A 27,239-nucleotide genomic window follows, 5' to 3' on the forward strand; every position below is an offset into this window, starting at 1 on the left:
GTAGGCGAGGATGTCCCTCCCCCTCTCTCCCTGCGCCTCTCCTTCCCCTCTCTGTCCATCATGCTACTTATGACCAGGAAGTCCCCTGGCTGTGTTTCTGGTCCATCCCTGTCCTCCTCTCTCTCTCTCTCTCTCTCTCTCCCCGTCAGTCTCTCTTCCTTTCGGGCTCCTCCGCCGCGTCTTCCATCTGATGACCGGGGAAGGCGTGGTTGTACAGGTGCCTGTGATTGGCGGCGACGTTGTACAGCTTGTAGAGAGCCTGGGCGGCGGGAGAGACGGAAATGGCAGTTTTTATTTTATATTGTCTTTACAATTGTTAGGAATTGAGTCCAGTAGATAAGTCGTATCCAGGGTGCAACGACGAGATGAATTAATTAATGATCTGCATTTTATATATAGCGCTTTTCTAGACACTTCAAAGCGCTCCTCACAATGTAGTGTGGAAATTGGCTCCTTCTCCACCACTGGTACAGTAGCACCCAAGATGACCTCATGTTCCAAGTATCATCACGACACAGGAAGTAACTAAAATAGCTAGGAGTAACTACTTTAGGAGTACAGGGGGGGGGGGGGGGGGAAATAAACAGTGCCCAGTCAACTGGTAAATGGTCAATTTATATGAACATTTTGTCAGTGAGCTGACACTTTTATCCAAAGCAACTTAACAAATTCTGTACAACAAGTCCGCAGGAAGGGTACGACTCTGGCAGCTAAGGGTCAGTAAGATTGCTCGTCAAACAGTGTCGAACTTGAGTGCTACAGTCTTGAGTGCATAGTAGTATAGACATCATTGGCATAGTAGGTAGGTAGTAATATAGGCACGGTAGATTCCTTAGTAGCAAAGTGTACAATAGTAGAAGACGGTACAAAGGTTAGTAGTTTTTTTTTTTTTTCCCATTTCAGATATTGATTGAAGAAGTGTGTTTTTAGTCGAAATTGGTCTGGTTTCGGCTGACCTAAATGGACTGCATTAATACAGCAGCTTTTATCCAAAGCGCTTTACAACTCACTTTCACTCACACATTCACACACCGACGGCGGAGGCGACCAATGCAAGGTGCCGACCTGCTCATCCTGGGAGCGGTTAGGATTTTTAAGTGTCTCGCTCGAGGACACGGCGACACGCTGTTGCAGGGAGGAGTCTGGGAATCCAATCTGGAACCTTCTGACGATAACCACACGACCCCAGCTCTACCTCCTGAGCCACTGTCGCCCCCCGACTGACCCGATTCACACACGCTGGCTGGCCGCTTTGCTCTTATCTCAGGCTTGGGTTGGGATTCCTTTCCACCCCGTTTCCACCTCTTATGTCATGCTTGGTGGGAAAGTAATCCCAACCTGAGCAGCATGACGTAAGAGCGAAAGGGCCACCGTGTGAATATGGTCAATTTGAAAAAAAATAAATGAAACATTTTTGAGAGTATATTAAAGGAACACGCCAACATTTTGGGAAGTTTGCTTATCGTCTTCTCCAGAGAGAGACAAGAAGATAGATACCAGTTTCCTCTCTGTGCGTTCAGTAGAAAGCTATCTGGCTGCACGTTAGCCTATAGCTTAGCACAATGAATGGAAGCGGACAGTGCCGGTTAGCCTTCGGGAGAGGTGTTAGTTGGACAATGCCTAGGCTAACCGGCACTGTCCGCTTCCATTCATTGTGCTATGCTAGGCTAACATGGAGCCAGATAGCTTTCTACTGAACTCATAGAGAGGAAACTGGTATCTTATCTTCTTGTCTCTCTGGAGAAGACGGTAAGCTAATTTTCCAAAATGTTGGCGTGTTCCCTTTAAAATAGCCCACAGAATGTTCCAGTGAAAGTGATCTACAAGTAAGTACAGGTACAAAGGAGAAGTTACAGTGGTAGAGTCTTGTTTTTCACAGTCTCTGGTAATGTATGTGTGTAATGTGCAACCTTCACTGGCTCCCAGTTAAATACAGGGTTGATTTCAAGATATTACTCACCACCTACGAAGCCCTAAACAACCTGGCCCCTCCCTACCTCGCCAACCTCCTCCCCACTCACAGCCCTACCCCTCAGGTCCGTGGACGCAAACTGCTCGACAGTCCCGAGGACCCCACTCTGGACCCGGAACAGTCGCCACACCCTCCTTCTGGAACATCGACATCCGTCAATCAACCTCCTTCAAACAGGCCCTCAAGACCCGCCTCTTCAATCTCACTTTCACCTGATCATCATCCTCCCTCCATCTCAAGACTCCAACTTTATATTTTAAATCATTTATGTTTTATTGTTGATATTTCTTTGTTATATTTGACTCTATTCTGTATTTATCAAAATGTATCAAAGATTGTGTGTGTGTAAAGCGACTTTAGGTACTCAAGAAAAGCACATTATAAATTGAAATAATTATTATTAGTAGTAGTAGTAGTAGTAGTGAGGGAAAATAGAACATTTCAAAACTCTGCTTACCTCATTTGTGCTTCCCTGTTGCCAGACATAGAGGGGAGGAAAAAGACAATATGAGAACACACAAAATGCAGCTATGAATAATAACAATGAATATAAGAAAGACAAAAAAAAATACTGCATTTCTGTTACCATGTGTGTTTTTTCTAACATTTAAAAGTGATTGTCGCCACCTAGTGGTTTACATCTTACTGTCTGTACCAGTATGTACCATCATGTACCAGTACCATCATGACTGGCTGATACCTTCTGGCCACGCTGCAAAGCTGGATCTCGTCGATAAACCTGTTCATAAACCTTTCTCTTACCTTTACCCTAACCTTAAGGAGGGATAGGCTATACCGAACGAGATGGTCGTGGCAACAGAGCTCGGCCTGTAAAAGCGTTGCATCTCTCCACATCCATGGACCAAGAGATGTTCAAGAAACATCTAATTTTGACTTTTTACCCCATTCCCCAATTTTGTCGTTATGCCAATTCCCTTCTAGTTATTGCACTGCCCTACTGTCGGTCTGGGGAGGGTGTAGACTATCACATGCTGCCCTACTGTCGGTCTGGGGAGGGTGTAGACTATCACATGCTGCCCTACTGTCGGTCTGGGGAGGGTGTAGACTACCACATGCTGCCCTACTGTCGGTCTGGGGAGGGTGTAGACTACAACATGCTGCCCTACCGTCAGTCTGGGGAGGGTGTAGACTACCACATGCTGCCCTACTGATGGTCTGGGGAGGGTGTAGACTACCACATGCTGCCCTACTGTCGGTCTGGGGAGGGTGTAGTGTAGTCTATACCACATGCTGCCCTACCGTCGGTCTGGGGAGGGTGTAGAGACTACCACATGCTGCCCTACTGTCGGTCTGGGGAGGGTGTAGACTACAACATGCTGCACTACTGTCGGTCTGGGGAGGGTGTAGACTACCACATGCTGCCCTACTGTCAGTCTGGGGAGGGTGTAGACTACCACATGCTGCCCTACTGTCAGTCTGGGGAGGGTGTAGACTACCACATGCTGCCCTACTGTTGGTCTGGGGAGGGTGTAGACTACAACATGCTGCCCTACCGTCAGTCTGGGGAGGGTGTAGAGTACCACATGCTGCCCTACTGATGGTCTGGGGAGGGTGTAGACTACCACATGCTGCCCTACTGTCGGTCTGGGGAGGGTGTAGACTACCACATGCTGCCCTACCGTCGGTCTGGGGAGGGTGTAGAGACTACCACATGCTGCCCTACTGTCGGTCTGGGGAGGGTGTAGACTATCACATGCTGCCCTACTGTCGGTCTGGGGAGGGTGTAGACTACCACATGCTGCCCTACTGTCTGTCGGTCTGGGGAGGGTGTAGACTACCACATGCTGCCCTACCGTCGGTCTCGGGAGGGTGTGTAGACTCACATCACATGCCTCCTCTGATACGATATGTGGAGTCGCCAGCCGCTTCTTTCCACCTGACAGCGAGGAGTTTCACTGGCAGAACGTAACGCGTGCGGAGGTTCACGCTATTTTCCCCAAGATCTCCCTGCTGAACAGACACCCCAACCGACCAGTAGGAGTCGCTATTGCAATGATACCCAGTCCCCACCAACATCCCACTCAGCCGCCCACAAATAGTGATTTTTGACTTTGCAACGTGGCCAGAAAGTGAGCAGACAGACACCACAGCCTTTGCACAGATCCCAACGTTTTTCCCCGCGTGAGTCACCCACCTGGTCCCACAGCGCTCCCGCCACCTGGTCGATGACGGCGCCCAGTTCTCTGTACTCCCCCGAGTAGCGGATGTAGGCCCAGGTGCAGAGCGTGATGAGGGCCAGGCCCAGGATCATGTTGCACACGCTGGCGATGATGTCCACGCCCACGAAGCCCGTGATGCCGGCGGCCACGTACATGACGAAGATGACCACGAAGAGCGTGGCCGGGGTCCGCGCCGCGTGGAAGATGTTCTTGGAGTCGTTGTGCTTGATGTACTGGACGAAGACCTCATCGATCTCGCCCTCCAGCTGCTGCAGGTAGCGCCGGCTGAACTCCTCGCCGCCCATCTTCTTCACGCCGCGGAACACCCGCAACGCCTCCTCCCTGATGTCGCCGTGTCGCGCCTGCAGCTCGGTGGGGGCCAGGAAGGGACGGTCTCCCCCGCAGACCTGACGGAAGAGGCGGAGAGAAAGGGGGTAACGATAAGAGGGAGAACCCTATATGAGTCGGCTTTGGACATTCCTTGTATTTGCAGTTTTAAAAAATTCAAATCACTTCTTTGGAGTATGAATGTGATCAATTGTTAAGTTGAACTTTTATTAATCCCCTTCATATTCTGCATTTGATCCATCCTAACTATTTATTTATGTGTGGTTCAGCCACACATACTGCGGTGCCCTGGGATTAACTCCAGCTGTAATGCCAGTACCTTGGTCAAGGGACCAACTCCAGTTGTAATGCCAGTACCTTGGTCAAAGGACCAACTCCAGTTGTAATGACAGTACCTTGGTCAAGAGACAAACTCCAGTTGTAATGCCAGTACCTTGGTCAAGGGACCAACTCTAGTTGTAATGCCAGTACCTTGGTCAAGAGACAAACTCCAGTTGTAATGCCAGTACCTTGGTCAAGAGACAAACTCCAGTTGTAATGCCAGTACCTTGGTCAAGAGACAAACTCCAGTTGTAATGCCAGTACATAGCATGCGGGTTAAGTGATCATTATATGATATTCTGTACCCGCAAAAAGCTAAAACAAAAGGCTGGCTGTCACAAAACAGTCACATCTAGAGACCTCAAAACCTACTCTAGCGAGGCCTTTAACCTTGAACTGGAGAGTCTGGACTGGTCAGATGAACTCAATGGTACACTGGTTGAAGAAACATGGCTTGGTTTCAAAACCAAATTTTCAACGATACTAAACAACATGGCCCCCCTAAGAACCACCAGGGTAAAAAATCGCGCTGAGCCGTGGATGCACGCTGAAATACTGACCGCTATGAAAACCAGAGACAAAAAATGCTCTGAGTTTCGTAAAAGTCAGTCAAAGCTTACCATAAGCACGAGCAGTGAACTCCAAGCCCACGTGACTGAACTCAAACTGGAAAGAAACAGACTAAGAAATGACGTAAACTCCATGATCAAAACAGCAAAAAATCAATGACAAAACCGAGGAAAACAAAAACAAACCACGTGAACTTTGGAAATGACTCAATAACCAACTAGGCTGCAGTAAAAAACTTAAAACCAGATTCTCAAACGTAAACATAAAGACGGACAACACGCTCATCACAGACAAGCTGGATGTAGCCAATTACTTAAACAGTTTCTTCACAAACATAGCCACAACACTGGTAAACAAACTACCCTCCCACTCAGGGCATTATGGGGTAGAACACATAGTAGCATACTACAAGAACCTAGGGGTCCACAAAGACGACTTCAAACTGGAAATGGTAACAACAGATGAGGTACTCAAAAAACTGAGCGCCCTCCAACCTAACAAGGCCACTGGCCATGACAACATCCCCTCCAAATTCCTCAGAGACTCAGCAGCCGCCATCACCCCAGTCATCACACACATAATAAACCTCTCCATAAAACAGGGACACGTCCCCAAGGACGAATTCTACGAATTCCAAGATGGCTTCAGAACATCCCACTCCACTGACACATGCCTTCTCTATTTAAACGACCACATCAAACAAGAGGTGGACGCGGGCAAATACTGCGGCATGGTCATGCTGGACCTACAAAAGGCCTTCGACACTGTCAATCACACCATTCTGATTGACAAGCTAAAAGCCATTGGTTTTGATAGTCTATCAGTGAGCTGGATGCAATCCTACCTGGAGGGGAGAGAGCAGATGGTGGAGGTAAACAGTACCCTATCCCCCCCCCCTCACAGTAAGCTGTGGTGTTCCACAAGGAAGCATACTAGGTCCGCTACTGTTCCTAATTTATGCAAATGACATGTCGTCAGCTTGTGACTGCAACTTGTTCCTGTTTGCGGACGACTCAGCCCTGCTGGTCTCTGACAAGAACAAGTTACAGGTTGAAAAAACCCTCAGCTCAGAACTAGGCAAAATCTGCATATGGCTCGCTGATAACAAACTATCATTACACATGGGCAAAACAGAGTCCATTCTCTTCGGTTCAAATAACAAACTCAGCAAGACCGACGGCTTCTCAGTTACAGTGGGTGACAATATTGTCACAAGGAAAGAAGATATTACCTACCTGGGTTCCATCCTAGAGGCAAATCTTTCCTGTGACAAAATGGCATCCAATGTAATAAAAAAAGTCAACCAACGAACTCGATTCTTGTACCGGATCTCCTCACTGGTAAACAAGAATACCCTGAAGACTCTGGCAGGAGCACTCATTCAAGGGTACTACGACTATGCTTGCACCTCATGGTACCAAAGCACCTCAAAGGCGCTAAAAACAAAATTACAAATATCTCAAAACAAACTGGTCAGACTACTGCTTGGCCTTACTCCTAGAACCCACCTCACCCCTGCCCACTTTGACAACCTAGGATGGCTTAGAGTAGACGACAGAGTACAGCAACTTGCAATGGGCCTGGTCTACAAGATACACTACACGACCAAGGTACCCATGTACATGTCAAAATACTTCCCAAAGGTCAGTGAATACCACGATCACAACACCAGAGGGAGCTCCACAAATCATGTTAAACCCAGATTCGGCTCAAACAAGGGACTAAACACGTTTCGCAATTATGCCACATCAATGTGGAACGCCCTACCCAAAGCTGTAAAGGAATGTGAATCACTACCCACTTTCAAAAACACTCTCAAAAAACACCTACGGGAGACTGCAATTCGAAACTGGCGCCTGTAAATGTCCTAACACAACCCCCTCCAATGTACAGTAAATTACCAAGTATGGTCTTGTCAATATTCCAATGTACAGTTTTGCTTGTACAGTGTCCCCCACCCACCCCTCCTACCCGGTAAGCGTATTTCCCATAATGTTGTGTTCTTTTAAGAACAGTCCTACACACGGCTATCTCATGCACCTTGATTCAGTATAACACCCTCAGGGTTTTCTGGTCTATGCTAAAGTAAAGTTCCCACACAGAGCTAGATGTGGTGAGAGTGAGCTGTACAGGCTGCTTCTCTGCTGTCGTGTATCCGAGTGTGTTTATCAAACTGGGAAACCTGTAAGCTGTTGAATGTTTCTGCTCCACTGTAAAAAAAAAAAAACCTAAAACAAATCCATGTACATTTATTACACTGTATTATTTAGTGAATAAAGTGTTTCTTCTTCTAATAAAGGGACACTTCACCAAAAGAAAAACAATGCTGATTTATTTTGCACATAATCTCACACACGTGACGTCCAAAATAATCTAAACAGTTTTGCACACATTCGTTTTGTTTGATTATTATTATATTATTATTATTATTATCATTATGGTTATTGAGAGTGAATGAGTTTGGATGTGGCCACCAGTGATGTCATCTGGGACATTGAATCCTTGTGTTGTATTGATTACAAAGAAATGGTTGCATAAGATAAGGTATTGCTATTTTTCATAATTCCACAGTGTTGTAATTAACACAAGGATTCACATCACATCACTGGTGGCCAAACTCATTTTCTCTCGATAACTGTCAAATGAATGTGTGCAAAACTGTTTGGATCTTTTGGATGTGGGTGAAGTTATGTGCAAAATATGTGCAGCATAGTTTTTTTTTGGTGAAGTGCCCCATTAATATTAATAATAAAATACAAGATACTTGTGCCCTAAGGATAAGGATAAGCGTTCAATGAAGAAGCCCAATCCCGTTGCCAAAAGAAAGTCTAAAATTCCTTTAAACGATTGACCTATCTCAAGCTCTGCCCACTTTTCTTGACCCTCCAATCACAACTGTTGTTTCCTCTGATTTTTCTTGACTAGCTTTGCTTTCCTCTGTCAAGCTAAGAGAGGGCACGGAGCTTCAGATTAGTCCATTATGTTCCGGAAGTGCACACTAAGCATGTACTGCATGGCCCCAATAGCTGCCAAACAAGCGTTGCCAACTTCAACAGACTTCTGATGCAATTCAACATACCACCTCCATCTTCTTGTTGTACAGATCCTTAGCTGCCGCTACTGCTGCCAAGTTGTTAGCCTCTGCAGTGGCCTGAGAGAGAACACAAGGAAACATCATGTAGCACTTAATCCACTGCAGCGCACAGTGAGCAACAAAGGACCACAACATAAGGAAATAAGCTCTTGTGCTTCACTGTGTCAACATTTGTATTGATTATGTACGTGATATATGACTGATTTATACTGAATGTTTCATATTTGTATGTGTATATCTGTGAGGACCCCAGGAAGAATAGTCAACACGTCGATGATGACTAATGGGGATCCTAATAAACATAAACTGTGTTCATCCTATTGACATTGTCAAAAATAATATGTTGTGTTTTTCTTTTTTGCATCGTCACTAAAGAATTTCACGAAGGATGCACTTCATTAAGAATACAATACACTGTATTACATAAAAAAAAAACATGTATTGCCTATATTTATTGTAACGTATAATATAACCGATAGCATATTTTTCTCATTTTTATATTCAGATCAAATTTGATTGCCTATATTTTAGTCTTTCTACTATTATCCTGCCCATACCTGTACCTCCCCTTCCCCATGTTGCTATGACGCACGCATTTCCCCAAGGGGATCAGTAAAGGAATATCTTATCTGATCTTAACACAATAAGAATAAGGGCGGCTAGGTGGTGTAGTGGGCAAGGCGCTCGCCACCAATGCAGGAGACGCTGGGTTCGAGCCCAGCTCTCCGCATTGCTATCAGCTTGGCTGGTCGTTCATACATACTATTACTAACACAATTGGCAGTGTTAGGGGTGGGAAAGCTGATGGGTGGGGATCGGACGTTGTGGACAGCGACTCCTACAGGTCGGTTGGTGCGCCTGCGCAGCAGAATCAGGAAGCGACGGGGGCGGCGTGTCCCTCCCACGCAGACCCTCGCCGCAGAGAGATCGCGCTGTGCAGGTGAAAAGATGCGACGGCTGCTTCCTCGAGTACCGGAGGGGACACATGATGTAAGGCTTCATCCACATTGCAGCCGGCTTGTGGGAGGCATGGCCTAACAACGTTCGAGACAGGGGAGGGTAGAATTGGACAATACGAAATTGGGATGGGAGAAAAAATAGAAAATGGGAGAAAAAAGTAGATAAAAATAAATAAAAAATACACAATAAGAATAAAATGTACCTGCAGCATGGACTTTGGGTGTGGCAGCTCTTCACCTTGGTAGATTTTGATATACGCCTAAAAAAAACAAATAAACATCTGTGTATTATCAAACATTTCATCAAGCACCCTCGGAGTTACTTTACTTTAACAACAGGCCTCATTAATCAGGCAATGTATGAACATATTTGTATCGAAAGAATGTTTGGTCTATGCAATCAAAACATTCTGACTGCAAATTCGAGAGCATCTTGTCGGGCTGGGTGATTAATCAAGTTTTTGTCTTCCCGTGATCATGAAAACAAGATCATCAAGATCAAAGGGAGGAGGAGCCACGGCACGCTTCTCCAGTTATTTTGAAACATGTTGGTAACTTGTAGAAGACGACAAAAGGCAGTTTTCAGTCGAGAAGAAAGATAAAACTAATTCAGTCATAATACAGTAATAATCAAGCAACCCTAGTACCTTGTTGGCCTGACTACTAGTGGTTTAGAGCACAATGGGTAGAACATAATACTAACACTGCCAGGGTTGGGGGTTCAATTCCCACTGGGGCTGCACATGCCAGGCTGATATTGTTGGGCTTTATATATTATTGGCCTGTTCCCTAGAAATGTGAATGAGTAGAATCCAATATGAATGAGTAGAATCCAATATGAATGAGTAGAATCCAATATGAATGAGTGAAGCCCAATATGAATGAGTGAAGCCCAATACATTTACATTTAGTCATTTAGCTGACACTTTTATCCAAAGCGACTTACAAGTCAGTAGGAAGGGTACAACTCTGGCAGCTAAGGGTAAGTTGGATTGTTCGTCAAACAATGTTAAACTTGAGTCCTACAGTCTTGAGTGCATAGTAGTAAAGACATTATTAGCATAGTTAGGTAGTAATATAGGCAAGGTAGATTCCTTAGTAGCAAAGTGCATAATAGTAAAAGAGTACAAATGTTTTTTTGTTTGTTTTCTTTCTTTCCATTTTAGATATTGATTGAAGAAGTGGGTTTTTAGAAAATTGGGTGGGTTTCAGCTGCCCTGACTGGTGGGAAGTTCGTGGGAAGTTCGTTCCACCATTGTGGAGTGAGGACAGAGAACAGCCTGTTTTGCTTTGATAACTCCCCCCCCCCCCCCCCCCCCCCCCCCCCGGAGCTCTGATAGGAGTGGGTGTGAGGCGGCCAGAAGATGTAGAGCTAGTGGTCTTGAGGGTGTGTAGTTAGAGACCATTGACCGGAGGTAGGAAGGAGCCATTCGCTTCACTGCACGGTATACCAGCTTAAGTAGAGTCCAATATGAATGAGTATAGTCCAATATGAATGAGTAGAGTCCAATATGAATGAGTAGAGTCCAATATGAATAAGTAGAGTCCAATATGAATGAGTAGAGTCCAATATGAATAAGTATAGCCCAATATGAATAAGTAGAGTCCAATATGAATGAGTAGAGTCCAATATGAATGAGTAGAGCCCAATATGAATAAGTAGAACCCAATATGAATAAGTAGAGCCCAATATGAATGAGTAGAGTCCAATATGAATGAGGGAAGCCCAAGGCACAGATCTTACTGTTGCGTATAAAATAGATTACACAGACCACTTCTTTCAATGATCATATTCCATTTCCATCATCCATCTAAGCTACTTGACAAACACAGAACAAGCAACACAAAAGAGGTTAGTTTCACCCGATATGTCCTGGTCCTACATACCATCTTGTCGTCTCGTCCTCCAATCTTCTCTCTAGTTCTGTCCCTGCTTTCAGTTTTTATAAATGAGTTTGTCTTGCCCCTCCTACTGTACTAAGACTGACCATAGAGGGTCGCGACCAGAAACCCCAATGTATCCCCACCCCCAGCCAGCTGCTAATCCCTAGCTAGTTAGTCTCACCTCCAGAATTAAAGTTTAAGAACCTTTGTTCTGTGACCACCACCCCAGTATTCACCGTTTTCATCTTGTATGCATGTGTGATTCATCGCCCTCATAGAGATGGTCGAGGTGAGACCTAGATAATTCACAATGCCAAGATGTCATTGAGATTCCTTTCTCATAGTGTAAAGAGTGTTCCTGGTCTGAGTGACCACAGCTGTTATCTCGTAGTGTAAAAAGTGTGCCTGGTCTAAATGACCACAGCTGTTGTTATCCCACGAAACCCAACTCTTTTATTGCTCTTCTCTCCATACACCTCCTTGATAAACACAGGTTTGATTGATTGATTGATTGAAAAGTTTATTAACAGATTGCAGAATGGGTACAGTACAGTACAGCTCAATACATACAATTGTTAAGGGGCTGCAGACCAGAGAAAGACTTTCGTCTTGTTTACATCAGGGTCCCCCATTTTCAATTCATCATAACATATATGACACACACGACATACAGATAGACAGTACTGCTACATCTATACATTTATGACATACCTGATTTGCAAATACAGTACTGTTTGTGATACAAAAAGTGTCCAGAAAAGAGTGTATATACATTTGACGTAGAAACTGTACATTGGAGGAGGTTGGGTAGGTGGGGTGGGGTTGGGTGGGAGGGGGGGGGGGGGGGGGGGGAGACTGTGCATTGGAGGTGGGGGGGGGGGGGGTAAGGGGTGGGTCACACCTTTCTCTCTCACCCACAACTCTTGTAGTGTGTTTATAAAGAGTAGATTACCACTAATCCAATATGGCTCCAGATTATGTAATTATCTAGGGTGAATTCTGTGACATCACTGACCTTGAAGTACTCCACCAGGCCCCGGCAGGTGATGTTGCTGCCGTTGATCTCCTTCACGTCCAGGGTTCCAGGGCTCAGCAGCCAGGGGACCAGCACCTGGAGGTTGTTGATGAACTCCCGGTCGATCTCTGGACCCGGGAGGAGGGAAGGAATATAAAGAGAAGAAGCTTCAGGAAATAGAATGTGTAGACAACAACAATAGACAAACAAAAGGACAAATGCAATATTGATTGATTGATTGATTGATTGATTGATTGATTGATTGATTGAAAACTTTATTAACAGATTGCAGAATGGGTACAATACAGTACAGCTCAATACACACAATTGTTAAGGGGATGCAGACCAGAGAAAGACTTTCGTCTTGTTTACATCAGGGTCCCCCATTTTCAATTCATCAGGACATACATGACATATAGATAGACAGATAGTACAGTAATATTAAAGTGGAACACCATCCATTTTAAAGATGCTGTAAGTGGTATTTTATATTATATTTTTTTATAGAATAAGTGTTAAATAGCTCTACATTCTGATATCATTGATATAGAGTGTTAGGTCAGTAACATGGGTCTCCCAGTCCCTCCACTCTACAGTAAAACACAAAATAAATGTTCCTGGTACATTTTCCCACCTTATCCAGTAAGGAGAGAGAACCCTAGATATTTGTACTTATTTCAAGAAATCTTGCCAAGCCAAATTTGCTTACTGCACTGGCACATTTTACTTTGGCTTAAAACTAGTTATTAGTAATTAGTAACTAGTCATTTCTTATTTTTTGTCAGACAGTTTGGAGTTCTCTCTCCTGATTGGATAAAGTGGGAACGGGATACCAGGAAATGTATTTTCTGTTTACTGCAGAGTACACAAAGAAGTAAACTGTCACCCAGCCTTTTAACTGTAATTTGTCTGTTCTGCTTCATGTATTACATGCCTTGTCATTTTATTTGGTCGTTTGTTTGATGTGTGTTTTAATTATACCCCTTACCTCTGTGATGTATGTATTGTCTGTCTCTTTTCTACTTTTTCTCCCATTTTCTATTTTTCTCCCATCCCAATTTCGTATCGTCCAATTCTACCCTCCCCTGTCTCGAACGCTGTTAGGCCATGCCTCCCACAAGCCGGCTGCAATGTGGACTAAGCCTTACATCACGTGTCCCCTCCGGTACTCGAGGAAGCAGCAGTCGCATCTTTTCACCTGCACAGCGCGATCTCTCAGCGTCGGGGGTCTGCGTTTGGAGGGCACGCCGCCCCTGTCGCTTCCTGATTCTGCTGCGCAGGTGCACCAACCGACCTGTAGGAGTCGCTGTCCACAACGTCCGATCCCCACCCATCAGCTTCCCACCCCCTAATACTGCCAATTATATTAGTATGAACGACCAGCCAAGCTGATAGCAATGCGGAGAGCTGGGCTCGAACCCAGCGTCTCCTGCATTGGTGGTGAGCGCCTTGCCCACTGCACCACCTAGCCGCCTTGTCTGTCTCTTTTCTATATATATTTTTTGTCCCCTTTCCCTGTTACCCTCCAAGGCGCCGTTTTGTCCTCTCGTCATTGTAAATAAGAATTTGTTCTTAATTGGCCTGCTTGATTAAATAAAATACAATTTAAATAAAAATGCAATACTTATGCCTCGATGGCCCCCATAGAGCCACGCCCCAGCGCTCGGACCCCCTACCATCACCACTTGTGGGGGGGGGGGGCTATATTTACGTGTATATTTAGTAGTAAAACCGACTGCGTACCTTTGATTCGACCGTCAAAGTGTGGATTGGTGGCAACTTTCAGGCCGGGATGAGGCATCAGGAAGCAGGAGATGTTGGTGAAACAGGAGTGGATGTGTTTGCGTACGTTCTGCAGCTCCTCGTGCTGGTTCTCTGAGATCTGCACCACAAGCAGGGAGGACCAGACACAATCAGCTGACCTGCCTCAGACCCCGCCCTCTTTTCTTCATCAACACATTTTAATTAATAAATAAAATAATAATAATAATAATAATAATAATAATAATAATAATAATAATAATAATAATAATAATAATAATAATAATAATAATAATAATAATAATAATAATAATAATAATAATAATAAATAAAAAATAATATGACTTATTTCTGTGGTCGATTAGTACTTTATTTAGATTTTCTGATGAGACCGTGTAGATAGCAGGGGTGCGTATATCAGCTTTGCTGCCAAAAATATGTGATCAAGTCCCGTTGTTAAAAGGCCATGTACAGTTTAACCCTGTAAGGCCCAAATTAAATTGACATTATCAACTTCAGAGGCCAGAATGTGGGACCTATTGGACATGTTGGACATTACTATCCAATAGCATTGTGAGGCTGAACAACAGGATCCATTGACTATGCTAAAAAAATAAACACAGACTTTTTTAAATAGCTAAAAGCTAAAGGTGTAATTTTGTAACGAGGGTCTTACAGGGTTAATAGAGCCTGTGAGAGAATGAAACTCATCATCTCCTACCACCAACATGAAGACAAAAGACGTCCCCACCCTCCTTTGTGTCCAAAGACCCCTCGCCACTCACCTGTCCTGTCCAGCCACCCCTTCACCACCTCAAGCCCCCCTCTGAGACAGAACAGACCCCACACACTCACCATTCCAGACAAAGCACCCCGAAATACATTACCCCCCCCCCTCATTGTATCCAAAGACCCCACAACCTCACCTCTCCTGTCCAACCACCCCAAGCCCCCCTCCCAGAGCAGAGCAAACCACACTAACTCACCATTCCAGACAAACCACCCCGAAACACATCAACCCCCCCCCCCCCCCCCCTCCATGGACCCGAAATCCCCCCCCCCCCCATGGAACAGACCAATCACCCACCTTTCCAGTTCGACCACTGACAATGGACACACCTTTTGCCCCTCCTGTATAGACTGTATATAATGTGACCACAATGGTTGATGGAGAGCTCAGTTGGGGGGGACACTCGGCCAGTGTACTCTCTGAGTCATCCTGCTGTAACTCTTTGATTCTCCTGAACCTGCTTTGGTATTAAACCCATGTTTGTTCAAGCCTACCTGACTGTCTACATTTGATTACTCCGGGAACAATTCTCCCACAAGCCCTACTACTGAGCACTATAAAACACATTATTTACAATGTAGAGCACATCCCTCATGCAACACTGTGGTAGAGAGATAGGTGGGGTTCACTGTGCAGCCGTGGTCTGTACCAGGTAATATATTGGGTAATATACCAGGTAATATTTCAATATCTGACCTTGAGACGCTTCTCCAGGAACTGCATGCCCCCTTCCTGTCCATAGGGGAACTCGTAGGGAAAGCTCCAGTCTCGAACCAGGAATATCATGGACTGCAAAACATAAACGTTCACCGTTACCATCATGGCTCTCGTCAAACATCAAACAGCACGACGTGGAAGAGAGATGGAATGAATGAATGAATGGATGAATGAATGAATGAATGAAAACTTTATTTAACAGATTGCAGAATGGGTACAATACAGTACGGCTCAATACACGCAATTGTTAAGGGGATGCAGACCAGAGAAAGACGTTTGTCTTGTTTACATCAGGGTCTCCCATTTTCAATTCATAGTGACATTTATGACATACACAACATACATGACATCATGACATTTACACAATTAAAAGAAGATATATAGAATACCTGGAATGGTTTGAGGAAGGTCTCCTCCATGGCTAGTCTGCCATACTCTGTGAAGAGCTAAAACAACAAGAATCAGACGAATGTATTCGCTTCAGATTCAGAATCGGATTCAGATCAATTTGATTGTCACCGCTTTTTAAAATGTACATACATCAGATGAAAAACATCAGATGCTTGTTTTTCCCGCCTCCTCAGCCGTAGTAGATTTAGAGTTTACCTGTAAGTGCTGAAGGTCATCTTCCTGTACATTCTGTGAGATGTTGTACACCTGTGAATACAAACAAGATTTCACGTTTTTTATATATTCCTCTGACAACAAGCATGAAAGCCATGCAGACCCGAGGCGCTGCCCGCTCATGCGTCCGACAAACCGCCCCCTGTCAGATCGTCCGTGACTGAGTGAGTGAGTGATTGGATGAATGACCACAATTTACCATGCATAGCCCAGTGGCGGCCTACGCACGCCGTGGGGACAATGCACATCCATCATTCCCATCCGTACATCCTGTTTTTCATGCAAAGTTATGCGCGGGTAGTTATTGTTATGTACATCCAATTTAGAGCGGCGAGATTGTACCTGCATGGAGCTTATCATGGTGCTGAGTGCAAACACTGTGGCCGAGTCCCTCAAGGTGGACTGGCTGTCGAAGGTGCCCTGGGTGTCCATCAGCAGCACGGCCACCTGGGAAACGAGATGAGCTATTTACACACTGAAATAAATGAGACAGGATGAGCTATTTACCCACTGAAATAAACGAGACATGATAAGCTATTTAGTATTCAGAATAAATTAGACAGGATAAGATATTTACTTACCAAAATAAATGAGACAGGATAAACTATTTACTCATCAGAATTTTATGAGACAGGATAAGCTATTTACTCACTGAAATAAATGAGACAGGATGAGCTATTTAGTCTTCAGAATAAATTAGACAAGATAAGCTATTTAGTCTTCAGAATAAATTAGACAAGATAAGCTATTTAGTCTTCAGAATAAATGAGACAGGAGAAGCTATTTAGTCTTCAGAATAAATGAGACAGGATAAGCTATTTAGTCTTCAGAATAAATGAGACAGGAGAAGCTATTTAGTCTTCAGAATAAATGAGACAGGAGAAGCTATTTAGTCTTCAGAATAAATGAGACAGGAGAAGCTATTTAGTCTTCAGAATAAATGAGACAGGAGAAGCTATATTTACTCACCAAAATAAATGAGACAGGATAAACTATTTACTCACTGAAATAAACATGACAGAAGAAGCTATTTACTCACTGAAATAAACATGACAGAAGAAGCTATTTACTCACTGAAATAAATGAGACAGGATCAACTATTTACTCACTGAAATAAACATGACAGAAGAAGCTATTTACACACTGAAATAAACATGACAGAAGAAGCTATTTACTCACTGAAATAAATGAGACAGGATGAGCTATTTACACACTGAAATAAATGAGACAGGATGAGCTATTTACACACTGAAATAAATGAGACAGGATACGCTATTTAGTCTTCAAAATAAATTAGACAGGAGAAGCTATTTAGTCTTCAGAATAAACGAGACAGAGGGCGGCTAAGTGGCGCAGTGGGCAAGGCGCTCGCCACTAACGCAGGAGATGCTGGGTTCGAGCCCAGCTCTCTGCGTTGCTACCAGCTTGGCTGGTCGTTCATACTAACACAATTGGCAGTGTTAGGGGTGGGAAAGCTGGTGGGTGGGGATTGAACGTTGTGGACGGCGACTCCTACAGGTCGGTTGGTGCGCCTGTACAGCAGAATCAGGAAGTAACGGGGGCAGCGTGAGCCTCCCACGCGTTACTCCTCGCCACTGAGAGATCGCGCTGTACAGGTGAAAAGATGCGACAGCTGCCTCCTCGTGTACCGGAGGGGACACGTGATGCAAGGCTTGGTCCTCACTGCAGCCGACCAGTGGGAGGCATAGTCTAGCAACGTTCGAGACAGGGGAGGGGAAAATTGAAGGGAGAATTGGCAAAGCGAAATTGGGATGGGAGAAAAAATAAGGAGAAAAAGTGGATAAAAAAAAAAGAATAAACGAGACAGGATGAGCTATTTAGTCTTGAGAATAAATTAGACAAGATAAGCTATTTACTCGTCAAAATTGCCTTTTCCTTCCATTTACTTCCTTCCCCCAATTTAGTCGTTATGCCAATTCCCTTCCTGGTCGTTGCGCTGCCCTACTTTCAGTCTGGGGAGGGTGTAGACTACCACACGCCTCCTCCGATACATGTGATGTCGCCAGCCACCTTTTTTCATCTGACAGCTAGGAGTTTCACTGGGAGAGCGTAACGCACATGGAGATTCACGCTATCTCCCCCAGATCACCTTCCTGCTGAACAGGCCGACCATTAGGAGTCGATATTGCAATGACCAGGACTCATCCCACCCGTGAACCCTGACACATAGTGTTCCTAGGGACACCTGACCAAGCCAGAGGTAGCGCTGCTGGGAATTGAACCGGGGTCTCTGTGGTGGTAGGTGAGTACAAGACAGTACTGTTCAGCAGGGAGGGGATCTGGGGGAAATAGCGTGAACCTCCGCACGCGTTACGTTCCCCCAGTGAAACTCCTCGCTCCTCGCATTGTGGGGCAATGCACGCAACGACCAGGAAGGGAATTGGCATAACGACTAAATTGGGATGGGTGAAAAATACAGAAAGCCCAAAAAGAAATAGAAGAAAAAAATTCTAATAATAAGCACATCTCTGATAAGCACTAGATTTAAAGAGGTTATTCAGCGTGACTGCATGTGAGAAACAGATTTGTCAATTAAATTAACTAATCGATTAGTTGACAAAGTCCTATGACTATTATTAGTCAACTAAGAATTTCCACCCTAATCAAAAATAAAGGATCACATTTCAGTGGGTATAGGGGAGGGGTTGCTACTGCTGGCCACACCTCAGGCTCTACCAAGAGAGGTCTGGAGAAAATCACAGTACAATAAGTTATTAAAATCCAAACCACACGTCAGACCAAAACAAAAAAGCGCAATACCAAGCATAGCTCTTTTGCATAGAGGTCGCTGTTTGACGGCATTACAGATGATATCTTTAACATTAACTCTGTTTATACCCACCTGTACTCAAATAGATTAGATTAGCCATATCATATGCATACATTCTGTACATACGTTACATTTTTCCTGTACATAATAATGTGACCTCTTATCATTTATTAAAATGTTCATCTTTATATCTGTCCTTATTCACCTTTTTCAATATTTCTTGCCATATTCATTGCAGCATGGTGCCGTCGTCTACTGTTTTACCTTATCTTATCTCTTATCTTATAGGGCTTCCTCTTATCAGTAATTATAAAGTAGTTAACTTTACTTTACTGTCTGGTAGTAAAGGGGCCTTTTTGTGGGCAAGGTGATGCAAGTATTCTCTTTGTGACTTTCAAAGCACGAGGGAATATTATATCATTATAGAGTATCAGTATCATAATGTATATTTTATAAGATAACAACTTCTCATATTGTACCATATCATATTGCATTATATTATACCATTCACAGGGATTCTGCTTCACGTGCTCCTTCAATGAACCCTTTCACCACCACACTACAGAAGGTTAAAGGACAATTAACACACACCTTGTTCTTTTTGAGGTGCTGATAATTGACCATATTCCCACTGCGGCCATTTTTGTTCTAATGTCAATGCTCAGGCTGGGATTCCCAAGGAATCCCAATCTGAGCACGACATAAGAGCAAAATGGCATAGTGTACTGTAAACTATGAAAGAACAAGAAATGCTGGTGGCAGTGACAAGGTGTCACTTTTCACAGGTGACATTTTTGTTTCCACCACAAACCAGAGACTCTCTGGGGGCTTTAATAATCCTTTCTACCTTTCGTCCGTCTGGTTTGTCCACCAGGAAGACCTCGCTCCAGATCTGGATCCCCGTGGTCTCCCTCTCCGAGCCGCCCCTCCAGGAGAAGCCTGTGAGAGGTTCCTCGGGTTCCCCCAGCCACTCCTCAGAAGCCTGGGCAGGATATAAAACACAAGGGGCTTTAGTGGGTCTGCCGGTCGGTCATACGAGTCAATCAATACCTGGATGGATTATGAACCCGAGTCGAGTCAAGTCAAGTGTTCCTTTATTGATCCCCTTGGGGGACATTCGGGCGTCATAGCAGCGTAGGGGAGGGGGGAGGGGGGGGGGGGGGGGGGGGGTACAGGCAGAGAAGGTAATAAATGGTAAATGGACTGCATTTATATAACAGCTTTTATCCAAAGCGCTTTACAATTTATGCCTCACACATGCAACCCATTCACTCACACATTCACAGGCGAGGCGACCGTGCAAGGTGCCGACCTGCTCATCGGGAGCAGCTAAGGGTTAAGTGTTAAGTGTCTTGTTCAAGGACACTTCGACCAGCTGCTGGGAGGAGCCAGAATCGAACCGAGAACCTTCCGATACCTACCTCCTGAGCCACTGTCGCCATAGTAAAAGTAATAGTAGTAATAGTATTCGGCACCAAGAGTTCGGTTTGTCTGGTTTTTGGAGGCCCCTTGATTATTGGTTATTGGCCAGTGCCTAATACGTCTAGGCAGTAATTAGTTGTGCCCAAAATACCTGTACAGTACCAGCCTTGTTAACATGGGTGGCCCCAATGGGAATCGAACCCCTAACCCTAGTAGTGTTAGTAGCATCATGGTCTACCCAGGCATTGAGTAACACGGTCTCATCTCAAACTTAACTTAAATAAAGTACTTAATCGACCACAGGAAAGTCGGTTAGGGTTAAGCCGATGAATATATTACTTATGGCTATAACATAATGTACCTTTTTCCTGTGGTTGATACATACTTTATTTACATTATTAAATAAAATAAAATTTGTATTCTATTTATTTTTGGGCTTTCTGTATTTTTCACCCACCCCAATTTAGTCCCAATTCCCTTCCTGGTCGTTGCGCGCATTGCCCCACCAGTAGGAGTCGTAGTTTACAACAACCAGGACACATACCCCACCGGCTTCCCACCCGCTAACACTGCCAATTGTGTTAACCTTTTCACTACCACACTACAGGTTAACCTTTCACTACCACACTACAGACACAGTGGTAGTGAAAGGGTTAACCTTCTGTAGTGTGGTTGTGAAAGGGTTAACCCTTTGTCACGTGGCAGTGAAAGAGTTAACCTTCTGTATTGTCACCGTGAAAGGGTTAACCCTTTGGTAGTGTGGTAGTGAAAGAGTTAATAGGGACGACTGACCAAGCCGGAGGTACCGCTGACAGGATTCGATCCCGGAGTCTCTGCGGTGGTAGGCGAGTGCTTAGTCCACTGCGCTACCCAGCCGCGCCTTATTTACATATTTTAAGGGAAATTGGGTTGCATCGAGCGACACAGGGCCACTGTTATTATGGGCAGACCTGCTCACCTGCTTGTACATGTAGCGTAGCATGAAGTCCATGAGAAAGGACTTGCCCTTCCGGAAGGCCCCGGCCACGGAGATGGCCACCACTTCGCGGTCCCTGACCTCCTCCGCCAACAGGATGCGGCTCAGCGCCACCTCGTCCAGCTCGAACGTGTGGTCGTCCTTGACAACCAGCACCTGGATGGGCCGCGCTCGTCCATCTGGCTCCTCCTCCTCCGAGCTCCATTCGTAAACGTTCTTGTCGCTGAATGACCCTGTGATGGAATTCAGAGAGAAGGAATATTCAGACCAGATGTACTACCGTACTTTTCGCACTATAAGCCGCACCTGACTATAAGCCGCAGCAGCTAAATTGAATGATGTGTACATATATAAGCCGCACTGGACTATAAGCTGCATGTGTTTTAATGTTTAATTACCATATGTAAGGAGTGGAGCCTGCGGCTTAATTTGACTCAACACGGGAAACCTCACCCGGCCCGGACACGGAAAGGATTGACAGATTGATTGCTCTTTCTCGATTCTGTGAGTGGTGGTGCATGGCCGTTCTTATATTGAGCTTTAAGTTCCCACCTCTACAGAGAATGACTCCCATTGGGACACAATACTGTCGGACAAATAACATTAACTCATTTACAAGTTGTATTAAGTTTAGCAAATAAGGGACCAGATAAATAACATTGCAATGCAGTAAAAAAAAGCAATATTTAAATTTTCGGGTTTTGTCCACATATAAGCTGCACCGTTATATAAGCCGCAGGGTCGAAAAATGGGGAAAAAAGCCGCGGCTTATAGTCCGAAAAGTACGGTACTATTGAGCAAAAGGAAAGAACATGAAGCGAGGAGATCACTCATTAATTCAGTTTGACAGTTATTGAGAGTAAATTAGTTAGATTGTTTGTTTGATCCCCATTAGCTTTTGCATAGCAGCAGCTATTCTTCCCGGGGTACAATAACTTACATGGTGACACAACACAAACATATACAGTCACACTCATCACAATATATTGACAGAACACATCAAAGAAAACAATAAATAACACATCTAAACAAAACAAACAGTGCAATTAGACAAAGCAAATAGACAGGCTCTGACTGAATCCATCATCATGATAGTTTGAATATTGTCCCCCGTGATGTCATCAGGGACATTGAATCCTTGAGTTGTGTTACGGTTAAATTAAATGATAAGGTAGCAGTCCCTATAACCCTTTCACTGCCGCACTACCAAACGGTTAACCCTTTCACTGCCGTCGGTTGTGTGATAGTAAAGGGTTAACCTTCTGTCGTGTGGCAGTGAAAGGGTTAAGACAAGGTATTGCTATTTTCAACATAATTCCATGGTGCTGCAATGAACACAGCGCAAGTATTCAACAGACCCCAGTTTGTTAGGATAGACGATCTCACCTCCTCCACCCTCACCCTGAACACCGGCGTCCCGCAAGGCTGTGTGCTGAGCCCCCTTCTCTAATCCCTCTTCACCCACGACTGCACTCCTGCACATGGCACCATCACCATGATCACGTTTGCAGACGACATAATGGTGGTGGGCCTCGTAAAAAAAACAACGATGAGTCAGCCTATAGGGAGGAGGTCCAGCACCCGGCAGCTGGTGTGCCGACAACAACCTGGCCCTCAACACCAAGAAAACCAAGGAGCTTATCGCAGACTTCAGGAAGACTATAGCGCTGGCACGCACGCCTCTGTCCATATCGACGGGACGGAGGTCGAGTGTGTCTCCAGCTTCAAATTCCTGGGTGTCCTGTCTCCTCAGATTCTGGTGAACTTTTTTATTAATTTTTTATTATGTTTTTGGTCGATTTTGTATTGGTTTTTACTACCGGGCAGTCCGGTAGAGAGAGAGAGAGAGAGAGAGAGAGAGGAAGAATGGGAGACAGAGCAGGGGAAGACATTCGGCCAAGAACGCCGGGTCCGGGAATCGAACCCGGGTCGGCCGTGCCACGACGCAGCGTGTTACGTGGTTCGCCATCACTTGGGCGCCCCAGATTCTGGTGAACTTTTACCGGTGCGCCATAGAAAGTGTACTCACCGACTGCATCACAGTCTGGTACGGCAACTGCACTGCCTCAGACCGGAGAGCACTGCGGAGAAGGGTGAACACCCTCCGGTACATCACTCCCTGCGATTGAGACTATTCACCACAAGCGGTGTCTGAGGATGAAGGCACGCAGCATTGTCAAGGACACCTCTCATCCCAATCATGGACTGTTTGCCCGCCCTCCCTCCCTCTGGGAGGCGCTATAGGAATCTCCGTTCCAAGTTAAGCCGGGCTCAGGAACAGCTTCTTCCCCTCAGCTGTCATCTCTCTGAACTCTGTACCATGATGACAGACCCCCCCCCCCCCCCCCCCCCATAACTCTGAACTTCATTGCCTATACTCCAGGCTCTGTCACCCATACTGTATAAACTCTGAACTTGTTGCCTATATTCAATTTTTTTTGATCCACTTTTTCTCCCATTTTCTATATTTTCTCCCATCCCAATTTCGTATCATCCAATTCAACCCTCCCCTGTCACGAACGCTGTTTCTTGCCTCCCACAAGCCGGCTGCAATGTGGACTAAGTCATACAGAGCACAAGTCCCCTCCGGTACTTGAGGTAACAGCAGTCGCATCTTTTCACCTGCGCAGCTCGATCTCTCAGTGGCGAGGAGTAACGCGTGGGAGGCTCACGCTGCCCCCGACACTTCCTGATTCTACTGCGCAGGCGCACCAACCGACCTGTAGGAGTCGCTGTCCACAACGCCCGATCCCCACCCATCAGTTTCCCACCCCCTAATACGGCCAATGTGTATTAGTATGAACGACCAGCTAAACTGAAAGCAATGTGGAGCGCTGGGCTCGAACAGGCAAGCCCAGCGTCTCCGTCATTCGTGGCGAGCGCCTTGCCCACTACGCCACGTAGCCGCCCTATATTCAATTTATACCTATCTATACTGCTTTCACTGTCTACAACTGTCTTACACTGTAATCATAACTACCATACCTCTACCCATATAACTATGTATGATAGATAGCGTGTATAATAATGCTGTATATATATTTATCCACATCTGTCTGAATATACCTGCATAATCCTTTTTATATACCTGCATATAACCCATATAACTCGGTATGACAGCATGTACAATAATGCTGTATATATCGTATATATATATTTATTGTATATATATATCTGTCTGTATATACCTGCATATAATCCTTTTTACATACCTGTAGAATGTAGATACTATATATATATATGTATAAATCCCTTACGTACTCTTACTAGTTATACCACTGGCCAGTATGACTTAATACCATAGGATCGTTATACCTGTATCACTTTACATAATAATACTATTGGACTGTACATACATCTGATTAGCAGTATTACTCTGTAGTACTAATTTACATATACTCAAGTTTAGTCACCTATACATTGTATATTGCTATTACACTTTACTGTAACATTTGCATTCTGGTTAGATGCCAAACTTTTGTCCTGTATACTTGTGCATGTATAATGACAATAAATTAGAATCGAATCTAATTATGCCCGCCTTGGTATAGTCCCAGGGCCACTGATCTCGATGCAAACTAGACAGCATGCATGTTCAACAGTGAATCACGCTCGCTAACCCCATCTGTTCATATCCAACGAGAGCATGTGTATTCAGAGCCTTTTTTCCGGATCTTTCCGGGCAGTGACTCAGTGTGTTTCCTCTCTCTCTCTCTCTCTCTCTCTCTCTCTCTCTCTCTCTCTCTCTCTCTCTCTCTCTCTCTCTCTCTCCCTCTCTCTCTCTCTCTCTGCTCAGTCTGCTGTCTCATGTAGAGTGTGCAGGCCGCAGGACACCAGTGTGCAGAATAGATGATCAATAGATGAGCCAATCAGAGGAGCAGTCATTTGTTGATTTTGGAGTAGTGTTTTAGGTTGGCGAGTCATTTTCAAAATATCATGTATCATCATCATTAGGGCCAAGGGAAAACTGGGCAACACTTTGTAACATCTCGCCTCAAAAACGTGGCCACTCACGTCGGTCTGAAAATATTGTATCTCAGTCAGACCGGCTCTTGCCACCGTAAATGTCCAACCCCCCCCCACCCCCACCCCCTCCTAATAGACAGTCTCCTCCCCACCGCATGTATATATTCTCCCCCTCCAAATGTACAGTCTCCTCACCACCGGATGTATATTTCTCTCCCACCCACCCACCCCCTCCTAATGTACAGTCCCCTCCCCATCATATGTATATACTCTGTCAGGATCTATGAGTAACAGTACTGTATATTTGGATACCGCATATGTCACAAATGTATCAGTACTAAATACCTATATGTCCCTATGCCATAAATGTCATGTATGTTGAGTATGTCATAAATGTCAATATGAATTGACAAACGTCTTTTCTCTGGTCTGCATCCCCTTAACAATTGTGTGTATTGAGCCGTACTGTATTGTACCCATTCTGCAATCTGTTAAATAAAGTTTTCATTCATTCATTCATTCATTCATTCATTCATTCATTCATTCATTCATTTCCATGCATAAAGCCACGCTCTCAAAGATAAAGGTATATAGAGGACAAAAATTGGGAAGGGCATTCAAATGTATATGCAAAGGCGACAGGAATACACACACACTCAATAATTCAACACGGAATCGTCCCGACGGTTTGTTCTTTGAGCCGGAGACAGAGAGAGGGGGGGGGGGGGGGGGGGGGCAGAGAGAGAGAGTGAGAGAGAGAGAGTGGACAGTAAGTTTTCATGACACATCTCTAACAAAGGCCTCACCCTGTCTGACACTAGTTAGCCCTGATCAAAACACTGCCCAATGGCAGTGCCCACAACGATCACATCCACATGGGCTGCTCTCTCCTCTAACAGCAGTCTCAGAGGGGTCTGCCTTAACTGGGTCATTCTACTACCGCAACTCTCCATGATGAGGAGGATGAGGAGGGGGAGGAAGATAAAGTCCCTCAATTATCTATAGCCCCTGAATTCAGCCTTTATTTCATTAGATTTATTTTCTCCCCCCACCCGTATGGTCTGTTTTTAGAGCCAACATTGCAAACAGGTTGTATGAACATATGGGCCACACAGTGGTGATGATGATGATGATGATGATGATGATGATGATGATGATGAGGAGTAGTAGTAGGAGGAGGAGGATGAAGATGATGATGATAGAGGTAATGGTGGAGATAATAAAGAAAATAACATTATTGATGATGATAATGAGAATGAGCTATCCACTGATGCAATGTGACATGATTTCATGCTAGATCTAGCACACACAATTACATGTTAAAAGCACTGTGATAAACAAAACACACAATAACATTTTTATTTTCAAAGAGGCTATTTTCAGGCCTTCAGGGCCCAAGCCTCTATCACTATTTTTTTTTACCCCAGAAGGCTATTTCCACCAAGCCCCACATTCTCCGGTCACTGGTTGTTTTTGAGCTACGGTACAGTGTTTTCACAGATCTGGTCATGAATACCACCGTCTCATACATGTAGCGTACTGGCGAATTCGCCCTCTCATAGTGTATACTACTATAATATAATACGACAATATATATTATCAGCATCAATTTAGATGATTGGAAAATTAATGATCATGACATGTTTAAAGCGATGCTTCATCGCGGAGCGTGTAATAGAGACATCTGCTTCGTGAGACATTGTATTTAAAAAATAAGAAAACCCTACGCGCGCCGATGACCAATGCAATAATAAAATCAAATACTGTACATACACTCACCCCAGCTGTCTCTGTCTTTACGATGATTCGCCATAATGTGTTGTCCTTAATCCTCCGTGGATGTCAGTGG

The 27,239-nt window shown here is 44.7% G+C and overlaps 1 protein-coding gene across 1 annotated transcript; it reads right to left on the minus strand.

Annotated features, from left to right (window-relative positions):
* Positions 1–145: 145 nt before the first annotated feature.
* atl1 (atlastin GTPase 1) lies at positions 146–27,203 on the minus strand (the record flags this gene model as incomplete). The annotated part of the gene is made up of 14 exons (XM_084310645.1): positions 146–259; positions 2,430–2,444; positions 4,128–4,559; positions 8,471–8,542; positions 9,648–9,704; positions 12,344–12,471; positions 14,087–14,225; positions 15,591–15,683; positions 16,001–16,057; positions 16,218–16,268; positions 16,578–16,682; positions 19,874–20,008; positions 21,407–21,657; positions 27,164–27,203. The coding sequence occupies 14 exons, from the start codon at positions 27,201–27,203 to the stop codon at positions 146–148; spliced, it is 1,689 nt and encodes a 562-aa protein (XP_084166771.1).
* Between the last annotated feature and the right edge of the window lie 36 nt (positions 27,204–27,239).

This window comes from Notolepis coatsorum (assembly GCF_963971535.1).
Source record: "Notolepis coatsorum genome assembly, chromosome: 3".
Lineage (NCBI taxonomy): Eukaryota > Metazoa > Chordata > Actinopteri > Aulopiformes > Paralepididae > Notolepis > Notolepis coatsorum.